Raw genomic sequence first — 12,997 nt, forward strand, 5'->3', positions numbered from 1 at the left:
TGGGAAGTGTTAAGGGAATGTTTTAGGATGATGGCAATGTTTTTTTTTATCTCAGTACCAATTTGGGTTTCACAGATATAGGTATTTATTTGCCAAAACTCAGTTAATGTATATTTACGATTTAATTGCACGTGAATTTTACCTCAAAAGGAAAATGAATTGCTAAGAATTATAGAATTCTAGTTAAATAATATGCATGTTGAAATACTAGTTGAAAGCGTATTGATGTCTGCAATTTTCTTTAAAATACATAAAAACAAACAATGGACCTGACTGACAGACAAAAAGATAAATAGATAAGTGGAAAAACAAGCATAATATTAATGATAAGGAACTGACTGTAAAAACTAACTTTTCTGTATGTTTAAAATTCATAATAAAATTTTGGGAGAAAGGCACCACTATTTTTTACTTTTTCTTTTTCTTTTCTAAGTTCTCTATAATGTGGGATACAGTCTAAAATTTTAAATATTTTTAAATGAAAGGAAACCAGTTACATGTACCAAAACAATGAAATATCCATTATTTTGAAACAAGTTAAAAATTTCACTGTAGGGTCAATGAAAGTTAGAGAGTCGCTATTTTTATTTTTTTTAAATTAGATTTATTGGGGTGACGTTGGTTAATAAAATCATATAGGTTTAAAGTGTAAAATTCAATAATATATCATCTGTATATTGCATTGTATGGAATATTACTCAGCCATAAGAAGAGATGAAATATTACCATTTGCAACAACATGGATGGATCTTGAGATAATCATGCTAAGTGATATGTCACACAGAAAGGGTTGAGAACCATAAGATTTCATTCATATGTGGGATATAAAACTAAAAGCAATCAACATTCACTATTTTTAAGCCCAATGTCATTTAACTCACTAAAAGCCTTAAACTGTTTAGTTATATAGCCAGTCACTGTTTTCAAACTAATTAAAATATTTTGAACTAATCAAATGTGGTATTAAAAAGTTTTTTCTTTTAATGCCTTAAACTTTTCCTTGTACCCAAAAACCTCCCCCCTATCATTGTGTGGTAATGTATGCTAAGTAAAAGTACATAATTTCTTAGACTTTGTAATAAACAAGCAGGGAAGTATTTCTTAAGAAATCTTGAGTTGGCAGTTTACTTTCAAAAGGGCTTTATCTTTAGATAAAAGCACAAGCTTTTAGCCAGGTGCTAGTCATTTGTGTCTTGTTAATTTCCAAAACAAACAGAGGAGAGTGCCATGCAATTTCCATTACACACACTTCACTGTTAGTACCAGGGTTTATTGGCTTGACACAGCTCCAGGAATAATGGTTTCATTCCTCACTGAAATCAAATAATGTGTCACATAACTCAGCAATGCGGAACTTCTGAAAAATGTTGTCATGTTAAACATGGTCATATTTTTAAAGTCTCCATTATGCCAAAACAAAGGCCATTTCTGTAGAAAACTTACTCTGACATGGAGAATTCTCACATGGGCCTCAGACTTACCTCATCGCTATGTCATATGATTCCGGGTGAATGCAAGTTTGGTCCAAAGGATTTGGCTGCAGCACAACATTCACTTCGATTTTGCTCTTCTTTTTGCCCTGCTTCTCATTTGTGACCTCAACACCTGCTGGCGATGTCACGGCGACTCCCTGAATTGAGCCTGGAGATTCAGTGTGCTGACTACTGCAACCATTTAAAACAAGGGGCAGGGAAATGGGGTGGGGTGGTGAGGTTAGGTAAAAAAGAAAAAAATCTTTTGTTAAAAATATGATTATTTCTCAGCCATACACAAAGAGCAACCTGATTCTGGCCATTCGCTTCATAGAAATTATCATTTATTTGTTTAAAACCATTAATAGAGTTTTCTGTCACTGAAAGCCAAAAATGTTCTTAACTGATTCAGCCTATATAACTGGTATTCTAGAAGAGAACATAGAAAAATAGAAGGGGAAAAAAAATAAGAAGAAAGAAAAGGAGAAGGGCAAGATGATTTCCCAGAGCCAAAGAAAAATAAAAGTTCTCAAAAGAATCTATTTTGAGTACAAAACAGGATGAATAGAAAAAGACTCATATTTGACATACTATGGGGGAAACTTTAGAATATGATTTTATAAATCATGAGAGAAAAATAAAACATTTCTTTGAAAGAAACTAGAATCAGACTGCCAAAACAGTGGAACAATATTTTAAAAAGTTCTGAGAGAAAATGATTTTGGATCTAGAATTATATATCTAGACAAATTAGCATTCAAATAGGACAAATTAAAATCATTTTTAGACATGTAAGGCAGAGTACAACACACATAATATATATACCCTCTCTGAGAAGAATTTCTTAGGGTTATACTAGAGCAAAAACAATGAATTTAAAAAAATGATAATGTGGGCTACAAGAAACAATGATAAGTATAGAAACTATATAAACTGAAGTTAAAAGACCAGTTTGAAACTAAAATCCCAAGTTCTCTCATCATGGAACGTAGAGTTGAAGGAAAAAGGTTGAGAAGACACCTAAGGTTCTAATCTTTTCCAAGAGGACAGAGATACCAGAGGTCAGTCCAAATCAAATTTAAAAGTAATCACCAGAAGAATAAAGTAAGATATACAACAAGAAATCACTAAGGGGAGATAAAGATGAAATGGGAAAACAAGGACAAAGAGAAAACTTGTTAATTGATAAATCCAATAGTATAAAAGGAAAAGAATCAGAAAGCATAATGAAGAGAAAATATATAAGATGGAAGATTAATTCTAAAAATATCAGTAAATACAATAGATGTGAATGTATTAATATAAGATTGAGCAAAACCATGAAATCTATTTGTTTAAAAGTCATATCAAAAATTAAATGCCATAGAAAGTTTGAAAATAAAGAATTACCAATCATATTCTGAAAACGCATACATAACAACATTGCTAGCAAACAAAATAGATTTCAAAGCAAAAAACACTCAACGAGATAGCAACAGCCCATTCTGAATATAGGTATGAACTATTGAATAGACACGATGGTCTTGAATCTGTAAGTGCTTCATTATCAGTTGAAAAAATACGAGGCTTTAAAACAACCCTGATGTTTATCAGTAGGCACTAATTAGATTAAATTATGGTCCATCCATAAATTAAACACTATGCAGACATAATGATATAAATCTATACGTAATATTTGGAAAGAGATCCAAGATATATTACTGAAACAAATAAAGCAAGTTTCAAATAGTTGTAGAGCATGACCCCTTCAGTATGCATTTAAAAATAATAAACATACATACAAGCTGATACTAGTATATGTTTATTTTTAGGGAGCAATATATAAGAAACTATTCTGAAGTGATTTGAGGTGCCCTTTACTTTTCATTTTATTCTTTTTTATACTGTTTGAATTTTCTAATCAAGTTAGAAAAACATACACACCTTAAAGTATACATACTAAAAAAACATGGGATTATTTTATGCCCAATATTTTTTCATTTCTGGCTTCTGGATTTTGTGGTCTACCTATAACTTCTACCACTCCAGTGTTCTGCAAACTTAACCCATGTTTTCTTCAGATACTTTTACAGTTTCACTTTTTCCATTTAAGTCTATGACCCACCTGGGATTTATTTGGGTATCAAGTATGAGGTAGAACTACAGCTTCACCCCCACACACCAAATTCCTGCCAGTTGTTTTAATATCACTTATTGAATAATTAATCAATTTCCTCCACTATCTGAAATATCATCTTTCTGATAAACTAAATTCTGTCTATGTGTTGGAAGATTTCTGAAATCAAAAGCAAACGTTTAAATACTATTGCTTGATAATGTATTTCACTATCTAGTGGGGTGGTTTTCCCTTAATTAGTCTTTTCCAAAAAAAGATTGTTTGTCCATGTTACTATTATAATTTTGTCAAAAGAAAAAAAATATATGAATGAACCAGGTACCCCCAAAGTAGTAAATATATAAAAGCTATTCTTCTGTGATTACCAAATGCTAAGAAGTTTACCTAATTTCTTTGCTTTTGTGCTACCAGGGTTAGAAAGCAAAAATTTAACTCTTAATCTGCACAACTGATGATGCTTTGGTCAGTTTTCAGTGAGGAAGACTAGCTACACTCAAGGAAATGGCTGTCAATATGAAATGGTCATTGTGAAGTCCTTTTTGTCACCTCATCTTGCACCAATCCTTTCCACTTGTGATGCTCCAGTCACACTGGCTTTAGTTTCATTTCTTAAATATAGCAAATAGTTCCTGCCTTAGGATCTTGTGCCCGTACTGTTTGCTTTGCCTGAAATGCTTTCCTTCCAATCCTCATGTGGCCAGCTCCTTAATCTCATTCAAGATTTGGCTCAAATAACTTTTCAATGAATAACTCATATAAAGCAGTTATACTGCTCCCCAAGACAGTGTCACATCTGTTTTAATTTTTATAATACTTATTAAATCCGAAACTATTTATTTTACTAATTTATTGTCTGTCTCACACATTAAAATTTTAACTCCATGAGAAGAGGAAATGTGTTGATTTATTCACTCCTGTATAGCAAAGATTAGACAGTTATCACATACTTAAAGAAATGAACAAGAGACACCTAGGATTTACGCCAGTGAGTATGACAGGGAACAATAAGAGAAGAGATTGATAATAGAACCAAAAGTGTACACTTTAATAATCACCTGCAAAATGTTCGAATATAATCCTGGTTGATTCTGATGAAGCCAGCACACTGTTGGAAAGATTTTGGACCCAGTCCTTTCACTTTTTTCAGCTGTTCTCGATTGATGAAGGGCCCATTTTTCTCTCGCCATTCGATAACATTTTTGGCTCGGTTGGCATTGAGTCCTGCAATGTGCCTAAAAAAAATAAACAAAATGAGAAATGTGATAGATTTAATAGTTCTAAGAGTACTGAAAGATCTCATCTGAAAAGACGATGATATAAAACATTTGCATTATAAAAAATTACAATTACATATTGTTGTGCCTCTAAGTTAACAAAGTAAAAGGAGTTAAATTAAAAGAGAAGGAATAGAGTTGTCCAAGAGGCGAGAAGGATAACAGAATGCAAAAACAATGACAAAACTAGTAAAACCATAAAGATGCTGCTAAATTGGTCAACACTGGTGCAAGAAAAAGAACTGTTCCCCACAATAATACTACACTAACTATTCACATTCCTTACATTTCAGCCTAGTTCTGTTTAGTTTACAAGGTGAGTTAGCAGCAGAAGTTACAATAGCTACACTTGCATTGTACTTCCCTATTGGTTTTTTATCGTCCTGTTCTCATTAATTTAAAAGACTTGAACTATAGAAAGGTACTTATACATGAATGTCAAGGTTAGTATAAAAATAGGAAAATTATATTGCTAGGTAGTTTGTCGGTGTTAATTAAAAGAATACTACTATTTAAGAGAATCTTAATTCTATTATAGAATTCCTCATATGGAATTATGGAATGTTAGTAGCTACTGTAGAAAAGAAACATCTTAAAATGTAAGAAATTTTCTGCTATACCAATTTCAAAGGAAAAAAGTCTAGATTTTTTCCAGGGGTCCAGAATTTCATGTGTCATCAGCAGTCTTATGTAATAAATGCATGACTATGAACAAAATAGCAGCTCTTCCATAATCCCAGGAAAAAAAAGAGTATATAAGGTGTGATTATAATATGATGATGATTTTGATCTGTGACCTGCAGAATCAAGGTAAAAATATGGTAACTATACCTTCAACCCGCAGACTTTATCTTTTGGTTATTACCAACTTTGACAGATGTATGCAAGAGACTAAGCTGGTGAAAAATATCTACCCTCATGTGGTAGGAAACAGTTCTTTTCCGTGTTAACCTTACTTAATTCTAGTAATGACACTAACGCATTCAATGGCAACCACATGCTCTTCACTTTAGATTCCCAGTATTAAACATGATAATGTCAATTGTTACAACCCATTTTTTAAATGCTGTCTTCCCGTATGACTGATTACCTAAAGCAATGTATGAACTCATGGATTTTCTATACTTGACAACTTTATACACATGTCCCCTTGTTCTGAGTTTCAACTGCGTAGACAGTTAAACTCAAGATTCTGTGATCTTCAAACACAGACTTCTTGTCTCACCTTAACAAAACTTCTGAACAGATGTTAATATCCACTCCCACAAAGCTGACACATTCTTCTACAACACTGTCCAGTGTTGCTTTGAGTAAAGTCTGGGATACATCGTGCTGAAAAGGGAAAGATCAAATATCAATCAAAAGTGAAGGACTATTCCACTACTTTGCCTGTATTACTTGGTAGCTATTCCTTCATTTTTCTTACACACACTGTTAGAAAATGTAATTAAGCTGAATTTAAAGAATCTGTTTTCTTATTCTCTAAATTATTCATATATAATAGCACCAGCATTTTTCCCTTTTCTGAAATTCTGCCGATAGCAGTGGTTCTCAAACACTAGCTTGCTGTCAAAATCACCTGTAGAGCTTATTAAAACACAGGCTGGTGGGCCCCCATCCAGAGTTTTTGATTCAGTAGGCCTGGGATGTGTCCTGAAAATTTACATTCTAGCAATCTCCCGGGTAATGCTGTTGCTGCTAGTTCCGGGAGCACACTTTGAGACAGACTGGTCTCTCTCATTCACTCACTGCCTTATAGTGTTATCTTTACTTGCATATATATTCCCTTAGTTCTTCTTAAGAGAAGAAAGCATAAATTATAATAGGAAGCAGTACACTAATACTCAGAAAGTTTGACAGTAAATCAAACTCTCAGGTTTCATCAACTTGAAGATACTATTGCTTATAAGAAGCACCATTATTTATGTAGCATTAAGAAAACACACTGCTAATTTACACTGATACAATGTTTTTTATTAGATTTTTACTTTTTAAATTAGATTTTTTATTTTTTAAATCTCATAAGAGCTGTTTTAGACTTATAGTTTTAAAATCACATACCATGCAGATTATATATATATATATATATATATATATATATTCTAAACTGGTTCAAGTACCCCTAAAATTTCTTCAGCATTCAACTCTTGTGAATCACTTCTTTACTCAGAATCATAGACTTTCAAGTTTTTCCATGCAATATTGTCTTTCATGTTATCAAGACCCTTAATAGTGTAGCATTTCTTAAAAGAGAAATATTCTATAGTCTCTAGGATTTTCTTTTAAACTTCAGATGCTCATTCTGTAAGCTTTGAAAGTAGTCCTATTTCAACCTTAACAGACAATATCTACAGAAGAGATTCTGGACAGCAATAAAACTTCTATTTTTACCTTATAAGTTCTTTAAACATTTTATTGTTTAATGATTTGTTGACAAAAATAGTGAAGGGTTTGGCATTCAGTCATGTCTTCAGAATTAATCAAATTCACACAGAAACTACACCATAATTTGCCATAGGGCCAATAGCAACTGTAGGACACCATTAATCATAAGATGCATCCTGATTTCAAAGGCGTTAAAATGCAAGAAAATCTGCATCTTAGAAATGATCAAAGGCAGTATATGAAAGTAAATATTTGTTGCCTAATTGACGCCAGATTAGCATAATGAATAGTTCAGAATACACTCAATGTTATACATATCTCTAAAATTAAAGATCCTCTAGTTATTTTTCCCAGATGTGACAGCGTGCATCAGCATCTCTTTTCCATATGTCCAAGGAAACAAAGATATATCTGATAACCCTAAACTCTTAGGAAAACATTATAGTAAACAGGGTCCCTAGGTATTGTAATTACATTATTATCACTTAGTAACAGTGAATGTTTTTGTTCTGAAGACTGAACGGTACAAGAGTACTTTTATATTTCAAAGATAAACTAGTTGGTGACTATCCAGGCCACAGCTAAAATATACAAATGTAATTAAAAAAAAAAAAAAAACCTAATAAGCAAATATAATCATGAAAAATCATAAAGAAAAACCTAAGACCTTACTGAGAATTTGATCACTGTTGAGCCATAGCTTTTAAGAGGCTGGATGTCTTTTCTTCATCTAAATAGATGAGGAGCAACAAAATGAAAAGGGGACTTTAAAAAAAAGTGAGGGTAGAAGATGGATGACAATTTACAGGCAAGGACAATGACAGCAACAAGAGATACTATCTGAAGAAAGAGACAGAACTCTACACAAATAGGAAAAACTTAGTGATGGTTGGGAGCCATGAGAATAAAGATGAACAACTCCATATACTTCAAAGCACATGAGGTGCTTGAGCTATAATGAGTAGCAGTCAATCTTGGTTGTACATCCTACCTATATCCTTGAACCTTTTCTCCTTTCAAACAGAAACCTGACTGTGTTACATGCACCTACCCCACCCTGTGAGGCCATATGCTTTGGGAAAGTTGGCCCCATAGCCAGCAGATGATAATGACTGGTTAAAAACAGTGGTTTTCAAATTGAAGGTTGTTCCCAATTAGTCGGTAATAAAGTTAATTTGGTGGCTTGCCACCAGCATAAAAAAAAAAATCAAGAAAGAAATAGACCACATCAAGCATGTTATATTATCCTTAACAAGGAATGAACAGTGCAATAAATAATGCAGCCAATTGAGACTATCATTTTAAAGGAATACATAAATGGCAAGGAACATGTTTTGTTCACTGTTATCTGATATCACTTTGATTTTCTGATACGTGATGGTTATTTTGACCAACGATTGAGACAGAGGTTAACGAGTAACTTTACAGAGTTATGAAGCAAAGTACTAAAAAAATATGAGAAGTTTATCATTTATAGGCAAAGTGCTGATTGTTTCAACCAAGTTTGGTTCGAGACTTTCACTGTATTTTTCAGAATGTTATTTGAGTATAACATTTTTCAAATTATCAGGAATAAAAATATTTTAACTGAATATAAGTTATCCTTAAAGTGAATCAAGAATAAAAAAAAATAATGAAGCAAGCTCAACTACCAGATTGGGAAGTGTTAATAGTGACAAAATTAAGAGAAACTTTTGACTTGAATCAGCCTTTAACTTGAGCCACATTTTAAAAAGAAAAAAAAAACCTATGTTTTTAAAATATATATGATATAAAAAATAATTTAAAAAAACACAAAATGATAAAAATGACAGAACCCACATGTATTGCTGGGAATAATATTCTTGTAGATGTCAGTCTAAAGCCTTCAAATTTAAAAACCAAACAAAAACACTCACAACATCCATATCAGAATGGCTAAAAAGACAAAGATGAAGAATATCAAATATCGGTAGGGATGTGAAACAACTGGAATATCCAAAATGCTATCAAGGTCAATGTATTTAGGGCAGATATGGAAGGCAAGGCAGGTCTATGGAGGATTAATTTTGTATGGTTTAAATATAACTTCACATAAAATAGAGTCATATATTTACACATTTTAAAAATGCTTTATTGTTCAATATAATTAGATAAACTGCATAGAAGTAAAAAAGGGACAAATTCCTAGAAATATAGAAATTGTCAAAACAGACTAAAGAAAAAAATAAGAAAATCTGAACACATGTACAACAGGTAAAGAGATTCAATCAGTAATTGAAAATCTCCCAATGAACAAAAGTCTAGGTTGAGATAGCTTCATTGATGAATTCTACCTAACATTTTAAGAAGCATTAACACTAATCCTGCTCAAACTCTTCCAGAAATATAAAAGAGACAGGAATAATTCCTAACTTACTCTATGGGGCCAGCTTACCCTGATATCGAAGCCAAAGATACCACCGGGGGAGGGGGAAAAAAAAACTCAAAAAACTCAAAACTACAAACCAATATTCTTTATGAATATAGGTGCAAAAAATTCTCAATAAAATGCTAGCAAACAAAGTAAAAACAGCATATTAAAAGGATTAAACAACATGACATACATATTATGCATTCAGTATATATGAACTCAAGAACCAAATACTCATTTTTTTTCAGTTAAAAAAACAATCTCTCTTGTCATTTTTAAACTTTTAATTTTGCAATAACCTCGAATTTAGAAAAAACTTGCAAGATAGCAAAAAGAATTTCCTTATAGCTTTGTTCAAATAAATACTTCAGTGTATACTTCCAAATACCAAGGACATTGTATTACATACCGGTGTATAATAATTAAATTCAGGAAAGTTATCATTGATGTAACAATATTACCAAATGCAATACCCACGCTCAGATTTCATCAGTTGTCCCAATTATAATTTATAGCATTTCCTCCCAGTCCAGAATTCAATGTACAATCAAACATTGCATTTAGTTGTCTTTTTACATACACTCTGTGCTAGGCAGTTTTCAAGATCTCCAGCTCCTGGTATTCATGCACTTGTCACCTTCAGTCTAGAACTCGCTGACGATTCTTGTCTATATCAATTATCGTCAAGATTATTTTACCACTCACAATGACATATTGGTGTAAATAAGTATTTTCAATCTTGACTCGATCGAAATTTAGAAAAATAGGCTCAACAGTATACTATATATGCTTATTGTCCTCATGTATGACTCCTGGAGCCAGGATAAGCATTATGTCATGTGTATGGGACTAGCCTGAGGATAAAGCTGACTCACTGGGGATGGCAGGTGGCACACACAGAAAGACTCTAGTTCTTCATGGTACTCTTGAGATCCTGTAGTAACCAGTTCAGGACTCACCTCTTCTCCTACCTTCTTATAATATTGCCTTATTGTTTAATAAAGAATAATAAATTTCCTTATTGTTCAAGCCACTTGAAGTTGGGATCTCTGATATTTTCAAACTGAGGCAATCATTTTAACCTAGGAGTTCAAAGTCTAGCAGAAAGATGACAATAAAAACAACTAACAATAACCATATTAACAAAAAAGCCTATTATAAGGCTTTGTAATATTATCTAATTTAATCCTCACAATGATTATACAAAATGTGCATACGATTTCATGTAACATAAGAATTTATTATAAAGAAATAGTAAGATATATGTGCAAAGGTGTGTGTGTGTACAATCTAAAAACTCACCCAGAGGGGAATGATATAAATAAATTATGAAAAAGTCACAATGTGAACTATTATGAAGTCATTAAAAAGCATAAGGTAAAGTAGAACAGATATTTTACCAAAATACCCTGAAAGAAAAAAGGTCCAAGATAACATACTGAGTTGAAATATTTTTAATTCCTCTAGCAGCTAGACTCCTGTGAGAAAATTTCTACAAGGACTGCCATCATCTATAATCCTGGATTTTGCCTATAATTCTTCTCCAACATTTTGCTTAGGAAAGTACTAAAGAGTTAACACTACTTTCTAGAGGCAAAAGTCATACATGTTTAAAGGAGGGAATACCGAAGAGTTCCCTATTGTCCCCAAGTCTTTGACATTAAAACAGAGACATTGATTTTGTCATTTTAAAAACATTTCTAAGCAACTATTGTGTACCAGACACTGTGCTAGTTGTGCTAGGTGCTGAAAGTACAGGAAAAATCATATGCACTAGATGTCTTCAAGAAGCTTAGTTGACATTTGCTGAAAGCTGAGATGTGACACATCACCCTCCTGGCAGTCATAATATAAGAGGCAAGAGGACCCCAAGACTGTCTGCGCTAATCATCAAGGATCTGATGCCAGGAAAAATAAATTGTTCTGTCTTTATTTAAGCATTTTATTTTATTTTATTATTAGTTTCAAGTATATAGTACATTGGTTTGACATTTGTATAGTTTATGAAATGATCCTATAATTGATAGATGGTCACTGGAATGGGGAGCACGGCATAGGGAATTGTTCTGTTTTTAAAAAGTTACCTAACTTTGAATTTTTGGGCAAATTATTTGGATTGTATAAAAAGTCTGTTTTGAATTCAAGAAAATATTGTTTGGGCCATTATGTTTTTACCTAAAATTTATGAGAATTTAAAAAAGAAATATAAACAGTCATTTATGCTAGTCAGCTTTTCTGAGGTCAGAATCCACATTTTTATTGTTACTTTACCACAAACTTCTGAAGAATTGCTGATCCAAACTGCTCTTTTTTTATTTTGTCCCAAAGCACTAAAATTATCTCACAATTATTTTTAAAAAGTCCTTCCAAATGAAACACTGTCTGTGGAATACAGCTACAGCAACAAAATTTCATGTTGCATATTCCATATTAAACTTTAAGTTTATTCCCAAGTGGTTTTCTGATGTAATATTGTTAAGCATTTTCTTTAGCTATTATCACTCACTCGTGTCCTTTCTTGTCTCTTACTAATGCTGAAGTATAAAACATGGTTAGAAACTAAAGATACAAAAAAGGTTTATAGGGGAAGCCAATTTCCAATAAAGGGAATTTATTTTCTCACCTTGTATCTACTTTTCCTTGACTGGCATGTGACAGTTTAAAAAAGTCATCTAGAGGAGTGTGTGTTGAATGATCCATGAAAGACAGAACTCACAGAAGAATGGAAGACATTTGAGAAAACATAATGTGTGTGCTTAAGAGTAGCTCCTCCAAGTCTTCAAATCCAGTGTGCAAGAGGCCTTCATATATTCCCTTAGACACTAAGACAACATTCAGCATCATACAAGTAGTCTTTAACTTTTTAAAAACCTTGTGTTCTAGCACTACTAGATGATAAAAATTTACATATAATGGGACAAATACTGTTGAAAAATTTTTAAAAATATTTCTTCATAGGTACATACTTTTAAAAACAAATATTTTAACTCTAGTATAACAGTTTTATTTTTTTAAATGAATGAGCAACTTTACAATGAGCAACTTAACTGTACCTATGGGGCTCTGGGATTAAGATGGCAAAGGGCATTAGTCTTTTAGCACTGGAGGGATTTTTCCAGATCCAGAAACACAGATTACAGTATGGCCAGTGGTCATAAGAGGGGAAAAAAACCAACAAAGAGATTTTCTTGGTAAATCTTCCTATTCTGATAGAGCATATGGAAAGTATGATTAAGACTTCTTTATCGCTAACTCAGTATTTAACATACTCAGTTTGCAATAACTTATGTTATTTAACCTAAATCGATTTATTCAAGCCAACTTGACAGAAAGCTCCCTGGGACAATGATTTTCCTCT

The 12,997-nt window shown here is 32.4% G+C and overlaps 1 protein-coding gene across 3 annotated transcripts in view; it reads right to left on the reverse strand.

The window, feature by feature from the left end:
- Window positions 1-12,997, reverse strand: part of SRBD1 (S1 RNA binding domain 1) — a 172,236-nt gene that overhangs the window by 22,497 nt on the left and 136,742 nt on the right. For 2 of the 3 annotated variants that reach the window (XM_036224031.1, XM_016142214.2), the window contains 3 exons: window positions 6,088-6,194; window positions 4,644-4,820; window positions 1,482-1,664 (listed from right to left, as the gene is read on the reverse strand). In XM_036224031.1, coding sequence (XP_036079924.1) covers window positions 1,482-1,664; window positions 4,644-4,820; window positions 6,088-6,194 — 467 coding nt within the window. The remainder of the gene's footprint in view (window positions 1-1,481; window positions 1,665-4,643; window positions 4,821-6,087; window positions 6,195-12,997) is intronic. The other variant, XM_016142213.2, reaches the window with a different exon arrangement.

Source organism: Rousettus aegyptiacus, unplaced genomic scaffold (genome assembly GCF_014176215.1).
Source record: "Rousettus aegyptiacus isolate mRouAeg1 unplaced genomic scaffold, mRouAeg1.p scaffold_m13_p_7, whole genome shotgun sequence".
NCBI lineage: Eukaryota > Metazoa > Chordata > Mammalia > Chiroptera > Pteropodidae > Rousettus > Rousettus aegyptiacus.